Source organism: Nelumbo nucifera, chromosome 2 (assembly GCF_055504915.1).
Source record: "Nelumbo nucifera cultivar China Antique chromosome 2, China Antique-T2T, whole genome shotgun sequence".
NCBI classification, from domain to species: domain Eukaryota; kingdom Viridiplantae; phylum Streptophyta; class Magnoliopsida; order Proteales; family Nelumbonaceae; genus Nelumbo; species Nelumbo nucifera.
Genome location: NC_142650.1, coordinates 41,201,516 through 41,229,247, shown reverse-complemented (window position 1 = coordinate 41,229,247; position 27,732 = coordinate 41,201,516). Strand labels below are relative to the sequence as shown.

At 39.5% G+C, this 27,732-nt stretch overlaps 1 protein-coding gene and 1 pseudogene across 4 annotated transcripts; both read left to right on the top strand.

Annotated features, from left to right (window-relative positions):
- The first annotated feature begins 70 nt into the window (after positions 1-70).
- On the top strand, positions 71-1,900 carry LOC148802134 (protein CANDIDATE G PROTEIN-COUPLED RECEPTOR 7 pseudogene; annotated as a pseudogene). Its single transcript, XR_016082526.1, has one exon. The product of XR_016082526.1 is annotated as a protein CANDIDATE G PROTEIN-COUPLED RECEPTOR 7 pseudogene (transcript).
- On the top strand, positions 1,734-27,489 carry LOC104599239 (uncharacterized). Of its 3 annotated transcripts, XM_088898110.1 has the most exons (16): positions 1,734-1,873; positions 5,709-6,227; positions 6,907-7,632; positions 13,963-14,419; positions 14,533-14,654; positions 14,783-16,142; positions 17,046-17,239; positions 18,015-18,051; positions 19,828-20,219; positions 20,285-20,756; positions 21,004-21,307; positions 21,508-21,881; positions 23,711-23,910; positions 25,257-25,397; positions 25,504-25,584; positions 27,244-27,489. In XM_088898110.1, the coding sequence occupies exons 12-16, from the start codon at positions 21,815-21,817 to the stop codon at positions 27,406-27,408; spliced, it is 654 nt and encodes a 217-aa protein (XP_088754236.1). In that variant the 5' UTR covers positions 1,734-1,873; positions 5,709-6,227; positions 6,907-7,632; positions 13,963-14,419; positions 14,533-14,654; positions 14,783-16,142; positions 17,046-17,239; positions 18,015-18,051; positions 19,828-20,219; positions 20,285-20,756; positions 21,004-21,307; positions 21,508-21,814; the 3' UTR covers positions 27,409-27,489. The 3 variants fall into 3 exon arrangements, with proteins under 3 accessions (XP_088754236.1, XP_088754235.1, XP_019053617.2); XM_088898109.1 differs by lacking the exon at positions 18,015-18,051 and having other exon boundaries at positions 21,004-21,881; XM_019198072.2 differs by having other exon boundaries at positions 17,046-20,756; positions 20,823-21,307; positions 21,689-21,881.
- Positions 27,490-27,732: the final 243 nt, after the last annotated feature.

Genomic DNA, 27,732 nt, shown 5'->3' with positions numbered 1-27,732 from the left:
ATCTGACCCAACCAAAATTAGTCATACCAAACGCGTCCAAATATGGGGCGCATTGACATCCCTGCAAGAAAAAGATGTGTTACTTCGGTAAACAGTAAACAATACATGAACCTTCCGTTTGTTCACTCCGCTGCCGTGTCACCCTTCCTTCTCGTTGGCGCAGCAAGCCAGCAACGAAGGAAACTGAACACTGCAACCGGCACCACCGCCATTGCCAGCACCGTCACCAGACCCGGTGCCACGGGATCGGCACTAACACGGGGTGGTAGGAAATTGAGGACTCAAACTCTGTCTTTCCTTCTGCAACTTTAGCATCATGGGAAGAAATATTCTCCCAGTCCTCTTCATTGCGTTCCTATCTCTCCTTCCTTTCTCCTCTGCAGAGATAACAAACTTACAGATCTACGCGGACTCACGCTCCATGATCCTCTTCGAGAAATTCGGCTTCACCCACACCGGTCACGTTACCGTGGAGGTCAACGATGTATCCTACACCTCTTCTCTGTCCCAACCCGACCCCTCTCGGTTCGGCTTCTTCCTCCTCTCGGAGGAGGCCCTCATTCAGGTCCTCATAGAAGCCGAGCAGAACCCTAATTTTTGCGTCCTTGACAGCCACTACATTATCTCCCTCTTCACATTCAAAGACCTCTTCACACCCCAGCGCACCTCCTTCAACAATTCGTACAACATCACCGACCCCAATGAATACAGTCTCTTCTTCGCTAACTGCGCACCACAGAGTCAGGTCACCATGACAGTTCGTACTGAGATCTACAACCTTGACAACGGCGTCAAAGACTATCTCCCCGCAGGTCAGACCCAGCTCCCCATGCTCTATTTCTTCTTCTTCCTGTCCTACTTAGCCTTCTTAGTGTTTTGGATTTACATTTGCTACACGAACAAGCTCTCAGTCCACCGGATCCATCTCTTGATGGCCGCCTTGCTCCTTATTAAGGCCTTGAATTTGATCTGCGCCGCTGTGGATAAGCACTATGTCAAGATCAGTGGTACCCCCCACGGTTGGGATGTTCTGTTTTATTTGTTCCAGTTTCTCAGGGTTGTGTTGCTTTTCACTGTCATCATCTTGATTGGTACGGGGTGGTCATTCTTGAAGCCGTTCTTACAAGAAAGGGAGAAGAAGGTTTTGATGATTGTGATCCCACTTCAGGTTCTTGCAAATTTGGCTTCTGTTGTGATTGGGGAGACGGGTCCGTTCATTAAGGATTGGGTAACTTGGAATCAGGTGTTCTTGTTGGTTGATATCATCTGTTGTTGCGCCATTATCTTCCCAATTGTGTGGTCGATCAGGTCATTGAGGGAGACATCCAAGACTGATGGCAAGGCTGCAAGGAATTTGGCCAAGTTGACTCTTTTCCGGAAATTTTACGTCCTTGTAATTGGATACTTGTATTTTACGAGAATTGTGGTGTTTGCTCTCAGAACGATATCTGCTTACAAGTATCAGTGGGTGAGTAATGCGGCTGAAGAGACTGCAAGCCTTGTTTTTTATTTGGTAATGTTTTATATGTTTCGACCGGTTGAGAGAAATGAGTACTTTGTTCTCGATGAGGAGGAAGAAGAGGCCGCACAGGCAGCTCTTATGGACCAAGAATTTGAGCTTTGAACAAGGTTTTGGAGACGAATTCATTTATCCGCCTTTTGCCTTTTACTCTGACTGTAACATTTTGAGAATTGGTTGCATATTGTGGGTGGATTTGTTGGTGTAGTGTGCCACTGCCCCAATCCCATTTACGTCTCCTTTTCCTGTAATAAGAACAATACCTTTTCAAGTTTTGTGTCCTGGATTGTGGCTATAGGAATTACGGATATGTCATATGTCATTGTACAATTCTCTCTCCTCCTGAAATACAAAGTAAGTCTCGCATTTCACTTTTGCTTAGATTCTCATTTTCCAAACATCTGGGTTGTGTTCTGATTGAAGAACTATTGTCTCTAAAACCATGGTTCAGGTTTTCCATTGCTTCCAATGGGGTATCAGCTGATCTCTTGTTAACATTTAATCATAACCATATATGATAAAGTGAAATAAAGTTTCAAAGGGGTTTTCTCTGGAAATATCACTACGACTATAACATTGTTTATTTTTTGTTTCAATTTTTCTGTCCTTCCCTTCAGCTTTTAGAAATATTTGTCAACTTTTGTGCAGTAACTGATTTCTAGTGATTTACTGAGACCATTTTGGAATTCTTTTACTTGTTCATTGCATGTAATATTATGATGCAGGAGCTGAAGAGTCAAAATTGGAATTTTATGATATTTTATGTATTTTTGCATTTTTGAACAATAGGGGTATTTTTGTCATTTTGAAATTTATGTGGGGTCCAGTGATAGGGTTTAATTTGTCTAGTTATATTTTGCTTTTGTTTAAAATTTCAGAATCATTGCACAAGTAGGATTAGAGTTATTGAGTCTTCTTTGAATTGAAATAGGATATGACAGCTTAGTTTGAGTCCTATTAGGATTATCACAGTTTGACTCCTAGGGTTATTATGAGTTTAGAGTCTATAAATATGTATGGGCGTTTTACACAAAGGCAATGAATTATATTGAGTTTTCTTCAGCTTATGCTAGCTATGGTGAGTGATCCCCATGCTCTAGAGTGATTCTAGGTACCCTTTATTCCAGGTATTTTCTCTCTTATTCTCTCTATATTTTCTCTCTTATTCCTTCAAGAAACCATTACAGCCATCAAAGGCCATAAAATTCTGATCCAAGAAGACCATTCACATTCTCCAAGGACTAGAACTGAGCTGGTCCTACATCATATTATGTGGATTATATTTAAAAAAGGGCAGCCCAGTGCATGAGGCTCCCGCCAAGGTGGGGTCTGGGGAGGGATAGATGTATGCAGCCTTACCCTTGCACATACAGAGAGGTTGTTTCCAAGATTTGAAAATATCCTGATTATGGTGATGAATTCTTCTGAAAGGTTAAATGAAACTATACTGTTCAAATAAGAAAGTTTGCGTCTATGACACATGGAATTTTATTAGTGCAAGTTTTAAGCAGTTTAATACATACTATTATATGTGGATCTTAGAATCGAATTATAGTTTTTATAGGAGAGGTTAGGTGTATTTAGGCACTTGATCTTGGTAATTCAATTATGACCATTTCAGTAGAGTTAGGAACTCCTATAGGAATTTCTGTACCAATGGTAAAATTGTTCTTTTTCTGTATATATTGTCTAACATGGTTAATTAATTATTTACTGGCACAAATCGCATACTGTGTAGACCTAGGTGATGCTGCAAAGGAATGATTTGGTTGATTTTATTCATGTGTTTGGTCTTAAATTTTCTTTAGAAGCATTTCTGGAAATATCATCAATTAATGAAGGTTTGGTTGATTTTTTTTCATATAATCGATCAGTAAGGTTCTTGATCTACATGGTGCTTGTTCTTATCATGGTTTGAATTTTCTTTCTTTTTTTGGGGGTGGGAGTTGGCTGGCTAGGTGTTATTTGGAAGAAAGAAACTGGCAGATTTCATTTATTTATTTTTATTTTCATTTTTTTTTGGAACTAACCTTGCCAAGTATGTCATTATAGATAAAGTTCTACTTCTAGAGCAGCTATTTCTTTCTTTTGTTTGTTCATCTCTGTTTTCATGCTTTTTCCTGCCCTTTGCTTCTAGATCCAGAGATTAAAGAGGTTTTTTTGCCTTTATTTTGTTTTAGTTCTGGAGGGATTCTATATCCATATGTAGGTTATACCCCTTTTCTTCTTTAATAATACAATACTATATATAAGGTACAGAAGAAAGTCTATGCATGAGCAGGAGTAGGAGAAATTAATTTGTAGAGGATCTTATAGATAGTTCTTGAGTAATCCTTGTAAAAAACTTGTAACATGTTGGATCTAATATAAATTGTGAAGTACTATTTTAAGTTTGACAATTTGTTATCTTCATTATAGAGTGAATCTTATATGTGGCATGGATATGATGCTTCTCTAAATGGACTTGACAAGCTTAAAAGGGAACATGGATTGTAGTCTGTAGAATATGGGTTAGGTGTGAACAACAGCTTCAATTTGATCAGTCAATAAAAAGATGGCTGGATAGTAGATACATGACTTAAAGATGGCAATTGAAGCTATGTGTGATTAATTGTAGTTATACACTTGTAAATCAAAACTTTTAACCTGCAGTCGAGCAATTGTTTTATGAGGGAACTGTTTGCTAATATTAAATCTCTATCAGGTCTGAAGACTCTGAACCCTGTAATAGGATGCAACTTGGGTAGGGTTGGGTTGGGAATTTGTTAACATTTCAATGGGCCTGAATCCTAACCCTGAGCCCTATGTAGTTGAGATTCTTCAAATCGGGCTACCTGACTCTGACTTGCAGCCCTATCTGCTAGTATTTATATCTGGGGAGGACATCCTGAACCAGAGAATCTATTGGAGCTTTTGAGGCTTTCCCCTCCTTACAGGGATAATGGTATGGAATTTTATTATGTAGCAAAAAGGTGGTTTACACATGAGAGGATGTACAAAAGGCGTATAAGTCAAATGGATAGCTTCCAACTCCTCCATTACAAAAAAGCAATCAAGCATAGGTCTGTCACTATACAAAAGAACCCTGTCAATCTTAGATTTAGCAAGATCATCAACCACACCACACCACACCAAGTTCTCTGGAATCTACCAGATTTGCACCCTCTTTGGTTTGATTTCAGTATTGTGCCAGACAGAAGGGCCACTACCCAGCATACCCTATCTGAAACATCTTCTGAAGACCTCATCTATAAACTAGGCTCATCCAGGCTTGCCTGGCAAGAAGAGCCAGCCCCAAATGTAACGTGAGAAGCCTCATATTTCTGCTGGAGCCTCTAGGGCTTGCTTCTCATTCTGAATTTTTACCAGAGAATTTGCATGTATTGCTTTTGCGTGCTGTTTTATATTGTTGATGCTGATATTTATGGATTATTCATGAGAAGGCTGTTATTTCAATGTGAATGTACGATTTTGCAGATAGAGAGTTTGTTTATTATCCACAATGATAAAAGTGGCATTAGACTACATTCACATAACTATTACAGTGGAATCTGGTTATGGGATCATGCGAACTGATAACAAACACGGTGGAAGATGATATTCCACTTTTGTCATTTATAGTTGGCAAGCCTCGCAAAAGCATGGCTCTATGGGTTAAATTGAGTGTCTAGCAGGAAAGAAATAAAAAAAAAAGGGTTAACTTGAGAAGCTCTATTAAGGCAAGAATCAGTAGAGATTGCCTAATAGGAAAGAAGAAGGGAGATAGAGCGTTAAGATCATCATTTATCACCTGCCATAACAAGCAATTTTTTGTTAGGAGATAGAACCATGGAATTTTTTAATGATACCTCATAATCAAGTCCTGTCAATATTGCTCCAGATTCCACAATAACTCTGAAGTTTTGCATGCCTGGGTGATGGTGAAAGTGTAGGTGACCCCTACTTGTGAAGGAAACTCTCTAGCTGGTTGTAGTGGAGACTTAGGAATTATAATATATTTCAACCTTCACTTGGGTTGGTGGAGGCTATGGGCATATGGGGGATACCTTTTGACAAAAACTGCTATGCAGAAAATTTATAAACTATATTTTGGGGTTACATTCTTCTGTGTAGAGTAACAAGAATTGAATGCCCAGAGTTCCTTTCCTGGAAAAGCCTGAAAAATTCTGATCCCCCGTGTGCCTCTTAGGGGACCTTCTGTCAAATATAAATGGTGGTGCTTCTGCTTCAAGTATAAATATGAAATGCATGCTTTCTCCGTTCAGAAAACGGAATCTACTCGTGCGAGTAGATTTTGCCTCTCATGTGCAGATGTTTTGGTTCACGTGTAAACAAATCTGTTTGTTCGACCAAGGGTTTGGTTCATGAGCATACAGACCTTCGATTCAGGAGAGTTTCGAGGGAAGAACAGGAGAACGACAAGCGTCGAGGAAGAAATCCAACGGCGAGCTTCGAGGAAGAAATTGAGGAAGAAATCCGATCCGGCGACCTCGGATGGTTCTGTTTCAGCTGTTCCTCCCGTAGAAAACCCTACTGCTCTTTGATTTGCTGTTACTGCAACCCCTGTAAGGTTTCTAAGAAATCCAATCCGGCGACCTCGGATGGCTCTGTTTCAGCTGTTCCTCCCGTAGAAAACCCTACTGCTCTTTGATTCGCTGTTACTGCAACCCCTGCAAGGTTTCTGGAGACGGATCCGTTCCCTTCCAAGGTATGTGGCTTTAACTTTTTCTTTCATTGCATTCGTTTTGATTTTTCCTCGTTCTTCAAAATCTAGGGTTTTTCAACCTCAGTGTTCTATTGTATTTGTTCTCATTGTTTTCTCTTTCCCGGTTCTCGTTGTAAACCCTACTTTCCGTACCTTTTATTTTGCTTTTTGTCTTCGTTTCACTTCCTTTAATTGGTTGTTCTTTATTTTTGTTCGTATTTTTTTCCTACTATAAATATGTTTATCTTAGCCTAATCAAATGCATGTTCTGTTGTATTTGTTCTCATTGTTTTCTCTTTCCCGGTTCTCGTTGTAACTAATTTTCTCATCTTCTGTTCTCAGAAACCCTACTTTCCGTACCTTTTATTTTGGGTTTTGTCTTCGTTTCACTTCCTTTAATCAGTTGTTCTTTATTTTTGTTCGTATTTTTTGCCTACTATAAATATATTTATCTTAGCCTAATCAAATGCATTGGTAAAACACACGACACTTATTCTCTTAGTGGTAATTGTGATGATTTTTGAGCCCAAAGGGGTAATACCTCAACCTGGTTTTACCATTATGCTTATCGAGCCTAGGTTTTCTTCATTGTTATTTTGAATCAGAGAGACGTATTATCCAGAAGCTATATGTTAATCCGTTGCTTGTTGCTTCTAATAAGTTTCCCTTTTATTGGTTGCAGGGACTGGTGCTACAGATTTACAATATATTTTACAAGCATGTCTTTGGAGTTGACGTCTTCCAAAAGACCATTGGATTGCAACCCTTTGGAGCCTAACGGAAAGGGTCTTCAACCGCAGCACCAATTACTGAAAATACCCCCTGGTACTACTGTTTTTCGTGTGCTATGTCCTGCTTCCAAGACTGCTGGTGTGATCGGCAAAGGTGGTACCGTCGTATTTGCAAATACGCCAGGAAACTGGAGCAAAGGTTAGAATTGAGGAAATTGTTCCTGGGTGTGATGAAAGAGTGATTGTTATTTCAGAACCCGATAAAGAAACAGAAGCTGGTAATGAGCAGAGCAAAGTAGATGGTGGTGAAGAGAACAATGAGGCTGACGAGAGTGATGATACAAGGAACAAGATGATAACAATGAAGATAAAGAATCTGCTCCAGGGGAAGACTTACAATCTGATAAAACAAATTCTGCTATGCAAAAGGCCCTCTTTCTCGTTTTTGAAGGAATGTTTGAAGGAGAACCTGGGACTGATGGAGGTGATGAGGAAAGTAAGAAGTTTTCGTCAGTTGTTGTGAGGTTACTTGTGCTCTCTAGCCAAGTTGGGTGTCTACTGGGAAAAGGTGGAAGTGTCGTCAAGCAAATGTCAGCAGAAAGTGGGGCGCAGATCCGGATTCTTCCTAGAGACAAACTTCCTTCATGTGCAACCCCCCCTTTGATGAATTTGTCCAGGTAACAGGCAACTCATTTAGTTATATCTGTCTTTATCTTCTTTCTTCTGCTCTTTGGTTTCGTAGAATGATACTGGTATCACAGGTTTTATCTTTGCTCATATAATCACAATTGTAAGAACATAAACTGTTTTTATTTTTTATTTTTTTGGTGCTAATATGGGGAGGGTTATACAGTGTCATGTCTTGTCCTTTTTGTGGTTTAAGGGTTCTGTGATGAACAAGCTCTTGAGTTAAGGATTCACCTTTATCCTATTTACTACAGCATATGTTGTTCCTATACCTTTGAAATTTGTGGAATTCATGTATTTTTCAATTCTTCTCCTACCTTTTCAATTGAGGATTGTTGAAGTTTGACCTGCCATAGAATTCTGTCTTGTTCGTTGACTGTAGAGTAAAGTAGACAGCAAGAAGTAGGAGAGGAAAGAAGAAAAGAGAGAAGAGAGAAAAGAGAGAAAGGCTGGTTCGAATTAGGGAAAAAAGTTAATCCCTTGATTCGGCCAGACCTATTATTATATTATTGACTTATTGAAAAAGACTTGAGTGCCCTTCTTTAAGTAAGAGGCACTCGAACTAACATAACAGTACACATCAGCATTCTCAACAAGTACAAAGACTGAAATACCCCTTCACTAACACCACTAACACTCCCCATCAAGCTGGTGAGTATATATCATATAATCCCAGCTTGTTACATATGTAGTCCACTCTCCCCCGACTCAAGCCTTTTGTAAACAAGTCTGCCCACTGGTTTCCCGTACTAACATATGCAGTTTCTATCACCCCATTCAGCACCTTCTCTCTCACAAAATGACAGTCAACTTCGATGTGCTTGGTTCTTTCATGAAACACTGGATTGGAAGAGATATGAACCGCTGCCTGATTGTCACAGTAGAGCTTCATTGGAGTACTGATGTCATATCCTATCTCCTGTAGAAGGTTCCTCAGCCACACTAGTTCACAAGCAGTATGTGCCATGGCCCTATATTCCGCTTCTGCACTGCTTCTTGCCACAACTGTTTGCTTCTTACTTTTCCATGTTACCAGGTTACCCCCCAGAAAGGTGCAATAGCCTGTGGTAGATCGTCTATCAGACATAGAACCTGCCCAATCAGCATCGGTGTATCCTTCTACTACCAGTTTTCCACCACTTCTGTACAGCAAACCACGACCAGGAGCTCCTTTCAGATACCTCACAATCCTTAGCACTGCATTCCAATGTGGGACCAAAGGTTTCTGCATGAACTGACTCACCACACTAACCGCAAATGAAATATCTGGCCGAGTAATGGTTAGATAGTTTAGTTTGCCTACAAGTCGTCGGTATCTGCCAGGCTCTTCAAACACTTCACCTATATCACTGCTCAGCCTCGTATTTGTTTCCATAGGTGTCTCAGCCGGTTTAGTACCCAACAATCCTGTTTCTTCCAGTAAATCAAGCACATATTTCCTCTGGCACAAATTAATGCCATGCTTAGATCTTGCTACCTCTATGCCCAAAAAGTATTTCAACTTGCCAAGGTCCTTTGTCTGAAAGTGTTCCTGTAGGAATGCCTTCAATCTGTCAATGCCCATTTTATCATTCCCAGTCACAACGATATCATCCACATACACCACCAATATTATTTTACCTGCCGAAGAGTCAAGACTGAAGACAGAGTGATCAACTTGGCACTGTTTCAGACCAAACTTCTTGACCACCTCACTGAACCTACCAAACCATGCTCGAGGGGACTGTTTAAGTCCATAAATAGCCTTCTTAAGTCTACATACCTTACCATCCTCCCCCTGAGCAACAAACCCAGGTGGTTGCTCCATGTAGACCTCCTCGAGCAAATCCCCATGCAAAAAGGCATTTTTGATATCGAGCTGATGGAGAGGCCAACCAGACATAGCTGCAAGGGAGATGACGACACGAACTGATCCTATCTTAGCAACCGGGGAGAACGTCTCCGTGTAGTCAATGCCATAGGTTTGGGAGTACCCTTTGGCAACCAGCCGCGCCTTCAGGCGCTCAACACGACCATCTGGCAAGTACTTAACACTATACACCCACTTACAACCGACAGCCTGCTTCCCAGGAGGAAGAGCGGTGAGATCCCAAGTGTGATTATGATGCAAAGCAGAGAGCTCTTCTTCCATAGCACGGCACCACTCTGGAGAGGTAAGGGCTTCCTGGACATCCTTAGGAACAACCACGGAGGATAACAAAGATATGAACTGGCGATGGGAAGCGGAGAGGTGGGTAAGTGAAACAAAATTGGAAATAGGGTGAAGGGTGCAAGTACGCTTACCTTTCCGTAAGGCAATAGGAAGATCTAGGTCGGAGGCTGGTGTCGAAGCTGGAGCTGGATCTGTCGACGGTGATGAAGCTGGAGGAGCTGCAGCCGGTACACGTGGGCGATGTGTATACACGTGACGGATGGGTGGACGGTCAACCAATGGTGGCACCGGAGGCAAGGACGTAGGCATGACTGGAACCAAAGGAGGTGGATCAGCCACAGGAAGAGGAAGAGGAGGTGGTGATGTGGGGGAAGCAGCAGCACCGGACCCCACGAAGAACGGAGTAGACTCAAAGAATGTAACATCAGCACATACCAAGGAACGACGAGAACTAGGATGATAACACTTGTACCCTTTCTGAGTTCGGGAATAACCAAGGAAGATACACTTCAGGGAACGTGCATCTAACTTGTCAGTCCCGGGACTCAGATTATGAACGAAGCAGACACACCCAAATACCCGAGGAGAAAGCGGAAACGGAGACATGTTGGGGAATAAGACACTAAAAGGAGAACGACCATCAAGGATAGACGTGGGCATCCGATTAATTAAGAAACAAGAGGTGAGCATTGCATCGCTCCAAAAAGTTTTGGGAACATTCATGTGGTGCATGAGGGAGCGTGCCGTTTCTACAAGATGGCGGTTCTTTCTCTCAGCAACCCCATTTTGTTGCGGAGTATAGGTACATGAAGTTTGGTGTATAATCCCATGGTGGTCCAAGTATTCTCGAAAAGATGAGGACAAGTATTCACGACCATTATCAGAACGGAAAATTTTGATGTGAACACCAAATTGATTGCGGATCTCAGCATAAAATTTCTGGAAGATGGAAAATAATTCACTTCTTTCTTTCATTAAATAGAGCCACGTCATTCTTGAACAGTCATCAACAAAAATAACAAAATATCGGTATCCATTATATGACATCACTTTATAAGGACCCCAAACATCTGAATGAATTAAAGAAAAAAGACTCGACACACGGTTATCGACCCTAGAACGAAAGGGAACACGATGGTGTTTCCCAAATTGACAAGACTCACAATCTAAAACAGAAAGTTGACTCAATGAAGGGACTAAGGACTGCAACACTTTCAGCGAAGGATGACCAAATCTACAGTGCCACTGGAGAGGAGAAATGGATGACTGAAGAGCCGTTGACGTTCGTCCACCACCATCAAGATAATACAGTCCACCGGCTTCATGCCCTCCACCAATCTTCATCCCCGTCTTGAGATCCTGAAAAACACACATAGAAGGGTAAAAAGTGATGGAGCACTTAAGTGACTTGGTCAGCTTACTAACAGACATAAGATTAAATGGAAGCTTAGGTACATATAAAACAGAGGATAGGGATACAGGGTCTAGGTCAACATTACCAACACCACAGATAGATGACGTGGAGCCATTAGCAAGGGTAACAGATTGTGATGTTGAGCAATGAGTGAGAGATGAAAACACACCTGGAGTTCCCGTCATGTGATCGGAGGCTCCAGAGTCAATAATCCAGGGGTTGGGTGTGGATGCCAAACAAGCCATACCTGAGTGTGCAAAGGAAGCTGTGTTCTGCTGCGACTTGGATTGAACAAACCTCTCATACTCATCACGAGGAACACTCACCATCTCCTTGCCTGGACCATCTGAGGGAGTAGAAGGCATCGGGTCAGCTGACCGTTTCTCCTGTGTAGGGCTGAAACTGGTGTCACTAGTCATGGCATGGTTGGCCCACGTCGAGGGAGGACCATGTAAGTCATAGCAGTAGTTAATGGTATGTCCATCCAAACCACAGTGAGTACACTTCCGTGGACCCGAGCCACGTCCTCTACCACGAGCTCCCCCTGAATCTCTGCCTCCAGTACGACCACCACCACGGATGTGTGTAGATCCACCACTACCACTCCTGCCAGGCTGGGTTCCTCGAGTCCCACTTCTGCCACCTCGGCCTCTTGACACTGCAAATGCTGATTTATCGGAGACATTAGAGTCCATAGATCCAATGGAAGCCCTCCGAAGACGAGCAAACACCTCCTCTAAAGATGGAAGAGCAGATCCCCCTAGTATCTGGGCTCGTACTGGTTCATACTCAGACTTCAGCCCCACCAGAAACCGTGTTACATCAAGCTGCTCTCGCTGTTGCTGTTGAACTTTGACATCTGAAGTGAGAGGATGATAGACATTTAACTCATTACGGATATTCCTCACATTGGCATAGTACTCCTCAAGGCTCTGATTTCCCTGTTGCAGATTGAAGTATTCCTGATACAGTTGATATACCCTAGTGGTATTATCCTGACCTGAATACAGTTTCTTGGCATGATCCCACACCTCTTTGGCTGTGTCAAGAAACATGAAGTTCACACTGATTTTGGGTTCCATACTGTTCCACAACCATGTAATGATCTGTGCATCTTCCTGTTCCCAGTCTTCATACTCCTGAGAATTAGCGGGGGGTTTCTCCTCTCTTATATGCTTCACTTTCTTCTTCGCCTTCAGAAAAACCTCTACAGACTTGGCCCAAGGGACATAATTCTCTCCATTCAGTTTAATGGAGGTCATTTGGACATTCAGGTAGTCAGTAGATATCATGACACTAGGTTTACTATCACTGTTATCTGCCATTGCCGAACTCCCTTAATTCTGAGCACTGAATTAGGAGCACTACACACTGCACACTACACACAGACACTTCATCGAAATCTGCACACTGATTTCAACAGCTGAGAACTGCAACACCACAAACCCTACTCACCGAAGTCTGTACACTGATTTCAGCAGTATTAAATGTTGAAAACTACAACACCACAACCCCTACTCACCGAGGTCTACACACTGATTTCAGCGATATCAAAAGCTGAAAACCACACTTGTAACACCACCAACATTAATCCACAACTATAGGAAGCTTCACCATTAAGTAGACACTATTGCCATTCGAATCACACACAAACCAGAATAAACCCTAGCATAAACCCTAGCATACTGCAATCTGAGAACCCATCATGCGAACTGTACTACACCTCTCATGTATTCCATAACAAAAAAAAATATATAAAAAAAACTTTACCTCATCGCCTGAAGGCCAACCATACGAAGGGCTGAGACACCACTGCACCACACGTACCAGCCCTAACTAGGGCTTAGAAACCACAGCAACCAATCACCAACGACACAATCGGAGGCATAGAGACCTCCTAGGGAAGAGGGCGATCACTCCTTTTCAGCCCTTTTCCCAGTCTCCAACTCACAACTGAGAACCCCAAGTGAAACCCTAATTCGAATGCGCAGAAGGCAGAATTCTAGCAAGTCTGATTTGGTGAACCTAGCTCTGATACCATGTTGAAGTTTGACCTGCCATAGAATTCTGTCTTGTTCGTTGACTGTAGAGTAAAGTAGACAGCAAGAAGTAGGAGAGGAAAGAAGAAAAGAGAGAAGAGAGAAAAGAGAGAAAGGCTGGTTCGAATTAGGGAAAAAAGTTAATCCCTTGATTCGGCCAGACCTATTATTATATTATTGACTTATTGAAAAAGACTTGAGTGCCCTTCTTTAAGTAAGAGGCACTCGAACTAACATAACAGTACACATCAGCATTCTCAACAAGTACAAAGACTGAAATACCCCTTCACTAACACCACTAACAAGGATTATATGGAGAAGCAGATATTGCTTTTGCTTGTATATATATTAAAGTGAAAGGGGTGCTCTCCCCTTTCGCTATTTAGAATCTTACTGTTCAACACCGTAGTTGAACAGCTCTCCGTCTCTGACAAACGTCTATCTCTTTCTTTTCACTATTTCTCTCTTTTGTCTCAAGCAGCTCGTACGTGTACCCATTGCATGACACACGTATCGAGATTTTTCTTTCTTTCCATCCCCTCTTTAGATTAATGTCTTTCCCCCTGTTTTTCTCTCTCCCTTCATATCTTCATCGCCCCCTCAGAGTGGTAGATAAGACCTGTTTTTCTAGAGACTGAGATTGAGATAGAACGTAGGACGACCGACGGTATGCGTTATAAGCTGCCTCTCTCATGAAGATGTATCACTCATGCAGGAACACTGGCATCGCCTCTCTGCAGGTGTAGAATGTCGTCGACATGGCGAAGGTGAAGAATCCCAGTCGCTCTTGGATGCCCTTGGGAGAGTTGTCTAAATGCCAGAATATGGTAGCCAAGATGATACCAGTTACCAAAACTGCTCCTTAACGGACCCCAACCATTTCATTTGATATCTGATTTGGGGGATTCCATTTCATTGCTTAGATATTTGAGATTGTGAACCTTGCAGATGAGCTTCTCCCCCCATTGCCTCAAGGAACCATTTCCCTCCCAACCAGCTCAAATTATCTAGTTAAAGGCTCTGCTGGAAAGAAATCTCCTGCCAGTAATTCTGGGAAGCAAGAAGATGCAAATGGAACTGTCAATGAGGTTTCAATCCGTGAGAGGTTATTGCATGATCAACCTGAGCTCCTGCAGCAATTTGGAATGGATCTTCTTCCTGTTCTGATACAGGTTAGTTGCTCCAAGAGTTTTATTTTATGCTAAGAGGCTTTAACCTGTCCCTTCAATTAAATAGATAATAGAGTTCATACTTTTTATTATTTTACTCACCTTTTGCTGAGCAGATCTATGAATCTAGCGTGAATGGTCCAGTCCGCCACAAATGTTTGTCGGTTATTAGAAAATTGATGCATTTTAGCACAGCAGATATGATTCAGTCTTTACTAAGTGTAACAAACATATCAAGGTACTTGCATTATTTTACTCTTTCTTGAATTGATTTATGCTTTGTGCAAATATTATTCAGTGTGTAATTTTTTTGTCATGCATATTTAAGAAGTTTATTTTTTGGTTATCTATTGTTTGATTTCCCAGTTTCTTAGCTGGTGTTTTAGCATGGAAAGATCCACAAGTATTGATTCCTGCACTTTAGATAGCAGAGATTCTTATGGAAAAGCTTCCTGAAACATTTTCCAAGATGTTTGTGAGAGAGGGGGTGGTTCATGCTGTAGATACACTTATATCAACTGGTTCTTTAAATACAGCTACTGTCCAATCATCTTCTGTTGAAAAAGATAATGATTATGTACCTGGAACATCATCACATTCCAGGCACTATCGGTGACGCAGTGGTTGTTCAAATGCAGATGTAAATCCCTTGGAAGAATCAAAAAGTGTTACACCTGGCAGTGTTGGTTCACCGCCAGCATCGGTAGAAATCCCAACTGTTAATTCTAGTCTTCGTGCAAAAGCTTTTAAAGAAAAATATTTTTTGGCAGATAGCAAGGCAGTTGAAGTCGGTCTAACTGATGACCTTCTATGCTTGAAAAACCTATGTTCGAAGTTGAATGCTTGTGTTGATGATCAAAAGACTAAATCAAAGGCTTCTGGCCCTTGCCTAGCTGACCTTTTAGCTAATACAGAGGAACACTTGATTGGAGTGATATCTTAGATGCTAGCAGAACTGAGTAAAGGAGATGGTGTTTCCACATTTGAGTTCATTGGTAGTGGAGTTGTTGCAGCTTTGCTGAACTACTTTTCTTGTGGAACCTTTTCCAAGGAGAGAATATCAGAAGCTAATCTGCCTAGGTTTTGACAACAAGCACTTAAAAGATTCAAGTCTTTTATTTCTGTTTCTCTTCCTGCTGGTATTAATGAAGGGAATGAAGCTCCTATGACTGTCTTGGTTCAGAAGCTTCAAAATTCCCTGTCTTCTTTGGAGCATTTTCCAGTTGTACTGAGCCATTCCTCTAGGTCATCCAGTGGAAGTGCACATCTCTCATCAGGGCTGAGTGCATTGGCTCAGCCATTCTTGCTGTGTCTTTGTAGAGCTCAAGGAGACAAATCTCTTCGTGATTATTTGTCAAACATTGTGTTGATTGATTACCCTTGCAAGTTTAGCTGCTGTAGAAGAATTTCCTTGGCATCTTCAGGAAATTCTGACCCTGGTACAACACTTGCAGGAGCTTGTGCTTCATCACCATCTACATCTACACCTTCTTCCACTCGTCGCCATTCCACCAGATCCAGATCATTGGTGACTACTGGAGGTGCATCTAGGAAGGACCAGGCTCAAGATAGTAATACAAGCTCTTCAAAAGGAAAGGGCAAGGCTGTTCTGAAATCTGCTCCAGATGAGACAAGATGACCTCAAACAAGAAATGCTGCATTCAGAAGAGCAGCTTCAGACAAAGATGCCCAAATGAAACCTGCCCATGAGGACTCTAGGTCTGAGGTATGATCATAGTAACTCAAATATCCAGATAATCGTTAAATATTCTGGGTGTTGTACTTTTACTTGATGTTTTGTTTCCCATAACTGTAATATCCACATCATTGTAATTGTAAGTTCTATGTGCCACTATCCTCTGGCGCATGCACACATATACATATGCAGGACGGAATGTACTGTGGCTATCTTGACTCTTGATTGTGTGCTCAAACCATGTTTAGCTCCTTTTTTTATTCTCCTTGTATATTTCATACAATTATTCAAATGTAGTAGTATCTTGTGCTGACAAAAAAAGGTTTGCTTATTGCTCAGTTATCGGAAAAATGCCTGGTTTTAGCTGAGCTGATGAATCTTGATAATGCTGTGCGTTATGTGGCTGTACACATTTGCTGAACTTGTCTGTAGAATTGTAGCTAGCTAACATGATGATAGCTTGGTTTGGATTTTTCATATCTTCTTGAGGAAAAAATTTCCACTTTTATTCCTTCTCAAATTTTAGCTAATTTGGTAACATGTAAATCACCAAAATATGAAGTTATTAATATGGGAGAAAAGTTATACCAGTCATTTTTATATGAGTTTGTGTACCACATGAGAATTGATTATTGATTGCATATTCTGGGCATTATGGAAGCATCTGCTATATTATGCACTCATTATGCATAAAGTTCTTACGAGACTTCAATTGCCTTGCTTTACTGTTATCAATGCTCTGAACAAATGTTGCTGGATCCTCGCAGTAGCATATTGAGAGTTGTTTTCTTTACTTGACATGGCTGAAATCAACATAGTAAAAATGAACTATAATAGGATGCACTATAGGCGAAGCTGAGGTGACTGATTTCCAGTTGAACATGTTTGGTTGTTGTGTGGGTTAATGCATGACTGGGATGTTGGTTGGTGTAGTAATACTCACTGGTTGCACAACTGAACTGAAAGACGCCATCGTTGCCAGCATTTCAAGAGGAAAGCTGGTTTCCTACGGTGCTCTCTCCGCCAACAGGATCCCATGCCCACCTCGTTCCGGGAGGTCACTACACTCATAACTGCTAGAAGGCTAGAGGCCCTGTCCATCCACACATCAGAGGGTGATCTTGCTGGTAATAGCTTTTTAACCGTTTCGGTTTCCACAATCCTCATGTCACCTTCCATCATCTGGGTTTGTTTTCTTTTACCTACGATTTTATTTATTTTTAGCTGCTGAATAATTTAGGGCTTGGTCCAGTTCCTAAACATTGAATAAAATAACAGCGATGGAGAGAGAGAGAGAGAGAGAGAGAGAGAGGGTTTTGTCTATATAAGGCAATTCGAATAGCTCACCTCAAGGGGAAGGCATTAACATGTTTATGTAAAGAATAAGATCTTTTTTTTTTTTTAAGAAGCATATTAACCTTTCTTTAAATTCATATGGGCAGTGCTTTATTACACCATTTCCAAATGTATAATTAATTTCTTTCAAAAACATATTACTGTGATCAACAATTGATTTCTCACTATTTCTGTGACAAGTACTCTTATATCAAACACCTCTTGTGTTGTTTATAAATTGTCAGAACACCCCTTACTATTGTCAGAGTTAACTACTATAAGGAGTATTTATCATGGTGAGGAGTATAAAAATTTCACACTTTAAGAACTTTTTTTCTTACACCCACCCCGCTAGTGGTGTATTAACCTGAAACACCAAAGCTATTTTTGGTTTGATTGAAAATAAGAGAGACAGAATGTTAAGGGAAATCTTTCAAGACTTTATTTATTTGCAGTGCAATTTTATTTGTATTGGTGCAGGAGTATGGTAGTGCAAATATATTGAATGCAAATTTCTGGTTTATTTTTGTCTAAGGCATTACTTTGTTTTGTCTGTTTGTGGTGCAGACAGAGACTTGAAACAGAGTAAAACCTAGAAGTATATGTGAGTCAAATTTGCGTTCTTTTTTATTCGAGCCCTATGCATTTGTGCTAGTGCAAGTGAAATTGCATTGCAAACAAAGCATAAGGAATTTTACAACATCTGTTAAAGAATTTTCCCTCCATTTTCTCATATTTCCTATTGGATTATGATGCTGGAAAGACGTTATACCAGAAAAACTTGTAACCAATCAAATCATAGATTTCTCCCAAATCAAAAACAATTTTTTTTTTCAACCAAATACCCATTGATACTTTGTACTCAAAAATGCATATCCAGAGTTTTTTCTTTTTTATTTTTTTTTCAATTAGATATATGCACAAATAGATACGTTAGGTAGGTCAGAACTGATGCCTTTTTTTGGGGGTTTCTAGCTGATAAGGGCAACTTTTTGCCTTGAATATCAATAAATGCATATCCAGAGTTTTTTCTTTTTTATTTTTTTTTCAATTAGATATATGCACAAATAGATACGTTAGGTAGGTCAGAACTGATGCCTTTTTTTGGGGGTTTCTAGCTGATAAGGGCAACTTTTTCCTTGAATATCAATAAAATATAATATTTTTATAAAATAATTAAAATAGGATAGCTTTTTCAGAAAAATATCAAGAAAGGGTAGTGACATTATTCCTCGTCTTCCTCCTTTGCCTTTGTATTCATGCGAATACATTGGATTCGAAGAGGTGAGGCTTGGAGGAAGACGAGGGTGGATAAGAGAAGGAAGAGGAAGACGAGGGTTTTGTGCACAGAGATGGGCGGATAAGGGAAGGAAGAGGAATGAAAGGAACAATGGATTTGCCCATGTCAGTGGACACTGTTCCTCTTCCTTCTCTTATCTGCCCATGTCAGTGTGCAAAACGGAGAACGCCTTATCCACCCATGTCAGTGCGCAAAATGGAGGAATACGAGGAGCAATGCATCCATGTCAGTGTGCAAAACAGAGGAAGACGTGGAACAATGCACCCATGTCAATGTCCACTGTTCCTCGTCTTATCCGCCCATGTTAGTGCGCAAAACCCTCGTCATCCTCTTCCTTTTCTCATCCACCCTTGTCTTCCTCCAAGCCTCGCCTTCGTCTTCAAATCCAATGTATCAGTATGAATACAGAGGCAGAGGAGGAAGGCGAGGAACATTGTCATTGCCCTTTCTTGATATTTTCCAAAATATCTATCCTATTTTGGTTATTGTATAAAATATTATTTTTATTGATATTCAGGGCAAAAAGTTGCCCTTTTCTACTAGAAACGTTTTGCAAAAAGTTGCCCTTTCTACTAGAAACTTTTTTTTTTGAAAAATGACACAACAAATATGTTTTTTGAAGAAACGCCCATTGTTTGGTTGGTGTTTTCCTGAAAATCGTTTTCTTAGACCATTTCCTTTTTGATGTTTTCTTGTTTTATACTGTTGCTAGCAATAGTATGCTGAATTATGGTTTTCAAAACCGGACCGGACCAGGCGGTCGGACCAGAAAAACCGGTAACCGGTTAGGCCCATGGGTCCGATTATACTAAAAACCAGAAGTCTCTAAAAAACGTTGAAGAAGTCAGAAAACTGCTGACCCGGGCGGTCGAACTGCTAAACCGTTCGACTCGGGCAGCGGTTCGCGGGTTCTCTTTTTTATTTTCACTGTTTTAAATAAAATAAAAAACAAAAAATAAAATTACTTTAATATCCCCATCCCAAATCGATTAAATAAAATAAAAAAACTGCTGAACCGGTTAGAACCCCATTTTCGTTCTTACCTCCTCTCAGCCCTCACACCCAACCGACCACTTGCAGCGGCCAGCACCTCTGGCGCTCGACAACGACACACACCGACTGACCATGATTAATGGCGATCGGCGATGGCGACTTTGCAGCGGCAACCAGTGTTTTTTGCAATTTGTAGCACTTCCAGGCTTTGCGGTAGGCGAGTTTGCAGCGACGGCGAGTTTGCAGTGGCAGCCAGCATTTTTTGCAATTTGTAGCACTTCCAGGCTTTGTGGCAGGCGAGTTTGCAGCGGCGGCCGACTTGCAACAACAGGCAGTTCTAAAGATTTGGAGATTGATTGCGAGTGTTTTTGACACCTAGGAGCAGTTCTAAAGAAATTCTCAGAAATTGAAGAAAAAACAAAGTTTTGAACTTTTTGCTTGGTTGAAGCTTAGGGAGCAGCATTTGGCATGGTGCTTAGGTACAAATTAATGTAATTTTTTTGATCAATTAGGTAAAATTAATATATATTGAAGTCTTTTACAGATCAATCTTACACTACAAGAAAATCGGCCAAAGGCGGCGGTCTTAAGGACTGCCGCTAGAGTGACATCTCAGGAGGCGGTCTTCCAAAGACCGCTACCTACATCGATTTTAGAAGCTAAGGCGGTGGTCCATAAGTATATGTCCGGCAGATTTTACAAGAGACCAAATTTAAACCGGTCTAATAGACTGTATGGGAAAAACGCGCGCGAGAGCCAAAAATCTTCATTCTCCGTTCAACAAGACAAAGGTTCTTTGCAAAGAGAACCTTGAAGAGAAATTTTGAAGAAGACCACACACTCTTTCTTCACAAGCAAGAAAAATAGGAGAGGAGAATCATTGTTCATAGAAAAGTTGGACAAGAAATCTAGGGTTACAAGTGTTCGTTGAGAAGGGGACAGCTACTTTGTGCGGCTGAAGGGGAAATTTCTGGGCGATATCCAAAACGTGAACCTTGTTCGTTTGAGCAGAGAAGGTAGCGTTCTTCTTCTTCTTCTTCTTTACTTATGCATTGATTGATTTGTGTTTTATCCTATTTTAGGGCATTCCAAAGCTCTATCCAAATATGTTGTGACTTCATATCTAAAATTAGCTTTGGAGCGCCATGTTATGTTTGGAATCACTGTGATTGTATTCTATATTACATTGTTAGTTTAATTGTTTTCTATCCTGCATTTAATTAATTAATTAATTTATTTTTCATTTGCTTCTGGATGCTTTAGCATGAATAAGACCTCTCTGTCAACTTATCTCTCTAAGAAAGGACACAGTAGATCAGTTTCAAGAAGCAGGAAGAGCACCACTGTGAGGGCATCAGCATCTTAGGACTCTACTGAGTCAGCTGCTCTGATTGCGCCTCTTCAGTTGGAGTCTCCTGTTGGGTAGTTCCTGGCTCAGATTCTAAGAAGCCACCCTCATCTGGTGCCTGCTGCTGTGGACCAACAGCTCGAACAACTTCAGACTGCTCGCGATGCTGAGAAACAAAAGGAGTCTGCTTCTTCAGGGACCGACCTTGTCTCGTACAGGGTAATGCTTAGTAGAAAATTTTATAGACCGATTAAGAACAAGTTGTGTAGGCTTCAAGTGAGAAACTAATTGACTTTTTAATATATTATTAGGAGAATAGCTAGGGTTAAGGCCAATGAGAGGAGAAAGGCTCTAGAAGAGATTTTATATGCATTAATAATTCAGAAATTTATGGATGCAAATGTTTCTTTGATACCTAGAATACTGTTGTCTGATCCTTCTGGCCGAGTAGACACATGGCCAGATCAGGAGAAGAAGCTTGAGCAGCTCCACTCCCCAGAAGCCTATGAGATGATCTAGAATCATCTGGCTCTTATATTGGGGAACAGAGTAGCAGATTCTAGTACCATTGCACAGATAAGCAAGCTCAGGGTTGGACAGGTCTATGCTGCGTCGGTGATGTATGGATATTTCCTCAAGTGGGTTGACCAAAGGTTCCAGCTTGAGAAGACAATGAAGATTCGTTCTAGCTTGAGAAGACAATGAAGATTCTTCCATATGCATTAGATGAGGAGAGTGACACTGATATGCAAAAGATGCTCAGTGCAACAAAACAATAGAACAGAATATACAGGTCAGGCCTTCTTTCCTTTTGGTTGTATTAACTTCTGTTGTGTCATTAAGAAGAAAAACCGATAGAATTATTCCTTTCTACATAAGTAGATGTACTACCTCTTACTGTCAATTTTAAGCTATTGGGGCATCAATTTTCTATAATAAATTGATCAAGGAACACCAGGAATTTTTATCTTCATAATGGTTCCAATAACTGTTTTGTGTGGTCTACTGATATATATGAACTTAAGCATGATAAATCATTACTCCTTTTGTCCTTATTCTGAATTATGGGAAGTCTATGAAGCATAATAAAAGAATGTTTTATTGTTCCTCCAAATAGGGTCTTGAGCTGTAAGGCCCAATCTTGGAGGAGTGTAATAGTGCAGCATAGACAACAGGATTTCCAAGATATTTCTTTGTTTTTTTAGAATTTCTTTATTTTGGCTGGTACTTGCTAATTGTGCAAGCAAAGGCTTTTCCGCAAAAGGCCCAGGCATCATGTGAAAAGAAGCTTGTACTTTCTCATTTCCAAATTTATTAAATATTAAAGCTTTTCTCCAACCGAGGATATAGTGACACATTACCTAATCCTTCCTTTCATCTTTTACATCTTATTTGTTTCTTTCTTCCATTTCTGTCAAAACGCCCATTAAAGATTTTTATATCATTGTCTAAGTGCGCATAATTTCCAGTTTTTTCTTATTAGAGTTTAGTTTATTTAAGTTGGTAATGGGAAGGTATTCTTATACAAGTTCATTTTGTAACTTGATATTTACAATTCTATTTGGAAGATTACATAATGTTGTTATTGTATTTGAATACCTACCACACCAGTAAAATATTGACCTTATGCTAGTTTTTATCATATCAACTGAGAAAAACTATATAAGTATGGTCCTCAGTACAATGGTATTTTATACAAAAAACACCTTTAAGGACCCCCATAAATTTACATTCAAGAAAGTGGACGAGAGGTCATCAGGACTGAAACATGTAAGAGTAGATACCCGTGCTCTTAACATGCCAACTGCCAAATTGATAACCACCTCCTCCAGAGTCGATTTCTGCTAAAAAATTTTACTATTCCTTTTCACTGGAGATGACGGCAATAAGGTTTTTTTTTTTTTTTTCCTTTTCACTGCTTCCTTTGTTGTGAATCTTTGGAAAAAATGAAGAAATCACGATTATGCTAAGAACATCTCCAGTGCCATGTTTTATTTTATGCCTTTTTTTTTCTATTCTGAATCATTTGCCTTGAATCTGTTCATGGAACCCTGTTTTGCTATTAAACCTTATTGCTGCCATCCTATTTATCCAGAAATTATGAGACTTTAAATGAAGAATTGCAAAATTTTCAAGAAATCCATCTCTTATGATGGTTATCATATAACTAGGTCGATTGAGACTAGTTATAAATGGAATTTCATCCAAGACCAACTTATCAATCAGCGGTAGGCTTCATACAGATAATGGCTACTAAAAAATGAAATGGTTATTGGATGGTTCTATTCTCATACCAGATCTGAAAGTTAATTAGTCGTAATGTGATCCACCCATGTCAGTAAAGACTCTATGAATCTAGCTAGTACTAAATTCAGTCTCCCCTCAAATGTTGATGTTTTGTTACCAAAGTGTAGTTTAACCATATAGAAAAGATACCCTTTTGAATCTGAAGTATGAATTTTTGTGATGTCTATTTGACATGCGTTTATTAACATGTAATTGTACACCAATTTCAGACAATACTTATCCACCTCAGCCCGAAAGTGTTGATCCTCTCTTAATTCAGCTCCCATTGCTATTGCGTATTTTAGCTTCATTTCTTTTACTCTTAACTCTTTGCAGGACTTTCACTCAAGTCTCAGGAACTAACAGCTATATCTTTAGCTGTTAGACTATACTGCAGTTTTGTCATGGAGTATGATATACACACAATCCTTGATTCAGCTACACTTGGGACAACCCTGTGGGTTATTTATATGATTTGTTTTAAACTAAAATCTAATTACATGGAGGACAAAGATAATTTTGCCATATATTATGTGGTGAGTTTTCTTCATTGGGTTCCACATTCTGTTTTCATAAAATTGAACCTTGAGATGGTAATGTATCCATGAGCTGGTTTGTTAGTCTTAGAGATATACCTTGTAAGGATGAACAGAAGTACTTTACTTGTTTGCTTGGACCTGCAGTAGCTATCCTGTTGGCTTTGTAGGTTGTACATGCTACTGGTTATCTTTTTGTACTAATTCTTGATTTTGTTGGTCTCTCCTCTTAGTCATATTGGAGGCTTAACCTGCAAAATAATCCTAATCAGTACTTAGGATTGAGGGTTATATGCATGTATGAGTATATTGACTTGAAGAAACCTGAGACATCAATGCATCTGCTCTTTATTTAGTATTAGTTTTATGCACAAGTGCTTGCTTATGCTAAAATAACTCAGCTGGTGTCACATGGTTGTGCCATCTATGAACATATATAATTTGATACACACTGACATAAAAAAAACCTGAAATATCAACCTGCCCATAAGTTAACTTTATTTATAATGGATGTGAAATTTTTGTTACTGCAGCTATGCCACAATATGAAAAGATGTACTTGTACTAATTTAATATTCATGAAATTTCTGTAACTGGTACATAATAATAGTTGATAACAAGATGGGTGTATATAACATATAGGGTATATATCTTCTACCTGGGTCATTTAGTAAATAGAAAATTACTTAAAATCTTCCATTTTGCAATACTGATCTCTTCTGTGTTCCTCTCCTTGCCCTCTTTTCAAGAGGCAACCTTGAGCTTACCACATGGCTAGAATAATTTCTTTTGGGGCCTTTTTCAAATTAAAGTGGAAAAATTTCATATGACTTGTGTAACTTGGGGAAATTTTCAATACAAGGAGGGTTATAAGGTTGATGTCGATTGGGTTGGTTAGAATGCAACTGACCTAGAGGGTCCATTACCCAATGAATGGTTCAAATTGGCCATAGGATTCTTCCATGTGACAGAAATGGGTGGGAATTTCTCCACTTGCCTGATTAGGGACCTTTCTTCATACACTCATAGTTGTGGATATGCATATGATCTGAAATGTGATTAACCAAGTTTTGCCTAAACATATTGGTTGACTTGGCCAAATTTTAGAAAAAGATGGAATATATCTGTTGTTATTGTGTTCAGCCATTTTAATTAGGGATGCTGGCACTTGTGAGGAAAAATGGTTGAGTCTTCAAAACACAAAATAATAGAATTCAATTGTATAAGCATTACTTCTGTAATAAATACATCTCATCACCATCATTGTTGTTGTTTTGATCTTAATGTCGTTTTTATGGATTTATTGTTTCTCATTATTAACATTTTTTTTTCCAACGTGGATGTAGGTGATACCTTGTGCTCTATTAGATCTACTTGTTCATCCATCAACAACACATCATCTTTTTAACAGGATTGCTTGGGCCTTTTGTGTATATATGGAAGTTGTTTCAGTATTACCACAGCTGCGTGTCATGCAGAACGCGAAGGTAATACATGAGGGCAGAAAGATAAATCATTGATTTCTTAAGTTGGATGAATTATTATTTTTCTTCATACTTAACTCTGAAACCTGATATTGCTTTGACTCTGCAGATTGTTGAACCATTCACAGTTCATTATGTATTTGCATTGGGAATTGCAAGGTTCTTGAGCTGCGCTCATTGGGTCCTCCATGTAAGATAGCACAAGAAAGAATATCAGACGTTTCTCTTGGGTGCTGAAAGGTCTAATGGTCCAATAAAATTTGATTCTTTTCTTTGTTTCTGTCTTTCTTTTTGTTTGAAGTGTCTCCTCAATCAGAAATATTCTCCCGAGTTTACAATCTTAATCATCCAATTCAGAGAGCAGATTAGCTGAAACTTGATATGTGTTTTGGGATGTGGGACCAATCATAATGCTCCACGCCAGCCAAAGTTCAGGGCCATGTGCACTTTGGGCTGTGGAACCAATCATAATAACTAAAAGTTTTACATTCCTAGGGAGGGTGCACTATTGTAAACAAGACCAAACCAAAAGGGAAAATAACTAAGGATTACTACCCAATCTTGGTCCCAACTATCTAGAGTCTTGGGAGGGGTGTGGCATTTTTTACACAAATGGCCACTCCCAGATCAGTCCTTAATGAATATCATATTGTTACATTTGTACCTATGCTAGATTCCTAGATGATCCACATATGTAATAGGCTTTTTCAGATTTAGCACAACTCCTGGTAGAGAGTCTGCATTTCCACTGGATCCAACCTTTTCTGCGGAAGCTAGATCAACATAAAGAATATTTGTATTGGCGGGAAACTCTTCCTGCAAACTTAACACAATGTCAATAAACACAATTGACATTGCAGTAATCTTTTAAAGTAGGCAAGAAAATAGTTCCTTTAAAAATGATAAAACTGAGATATGTACTACATACTGTTTTTTTATGGATGCTTATAAAAAATCAACTATTTTTTATGGATAACTGATGATTCTTTTTTAAAAGTTCGAGCACCCTAATGCTAGCTTACCCTATTTACAGAAGTGCCCAGCGCCCCTTCATAACTTTACATAACTGTACAGTAGAATTGGGCCCAAAACAGTTGATCCCTGGTTGCTTCTTGCATTGATAGTGAATCTACCAAGCAAATTGCTGATCTAGTTTAGTTCTTAATGGTAGGAAGCCTCCAACTTCTCTGTCAAAAATTTTGTTTCCCTCATTATGTGCCTGTCTTGCCATGGACCTTGACTGGTAGATCTAATCCGCCCAGTACTAACATTGAATCCCCTTACACAATTATATTTCAGATGCCTAGATTTCTTCCAACTCTTGATCCTTGCAAAACAGCTAGTAATTCTTCATTCAAGGAATCACAAATATCAATTGCCCCAGAAAATTTTGCAAAAATATTTCACCTTGCATCCCTATATGCTTCTCTTATGCCTGATGGTCCACAGTTTCCAATTCTTGCACCCATCGCAAGCATAAGCTGGCTTCTTGTCGGCGGCCTCCAATGCTTTTGAGCTCTAGGTTGTATTTCTATAAGCATCTCGTTCGTTCTTGATTTTCTTTTAAAATCCTATCATTTCTTTCCCCCATAAATCTCATAAAATAGCTGTCCTAGTAGATCTCCATAATGCCTTTACTCTCCTATCATTTCTTTCACGTAAATTTATGTTATCAATTGTTTTATTTCTGGATATAAACCATGTTAGCATTATGTACTACTGTATGTCTTTAATTATTTTATATAAACAAATATTCTGAGTTTTCAGTGCAACAGGTTTCATATAGTTCCTTTGTTTATTTATTGAAGCTATGTAGATCTGATGCAATCTATTGGACATTTTGGTTCAGGTTATAATTTATGCAGTGCTGTATTTAAAGCTGAGCAGAGCTTGGATGTCTGTTGGAGTCAATCAGGAGAATAAAGCACAAAGATTATTAGATATCTTAAAATGTGATAGAAGTGGAAAGAAAGGAGGATGTGTTATATTATTTGACAAATTGATTTTTTTTTGAAGTCCTTGTATTTTTTATGTCAGTTGGATATTGTATTTGAATAATTCTTTTGAAAATAATAATTAGTTTTTTAATTTAATACATTAATTTTGTTTCAAATTACATTTTTATTTAAGTTCTTTTTAATTATCATGAGATTTTCACTAAAGTGATGAATTAGTAAAAGTTCTAGTGCAAAAAAAATTGTCAGAATAAATCTGATATAAAATCATAAGATAACACCTGTCGGTGGTCATCTAACCGCTGGTTTTGATAAAAGCCGACGGTCATATGAAATCTAACTTGGCGGTTTGAACCGCCACCTAAAGATGGCGGGGATGTTTG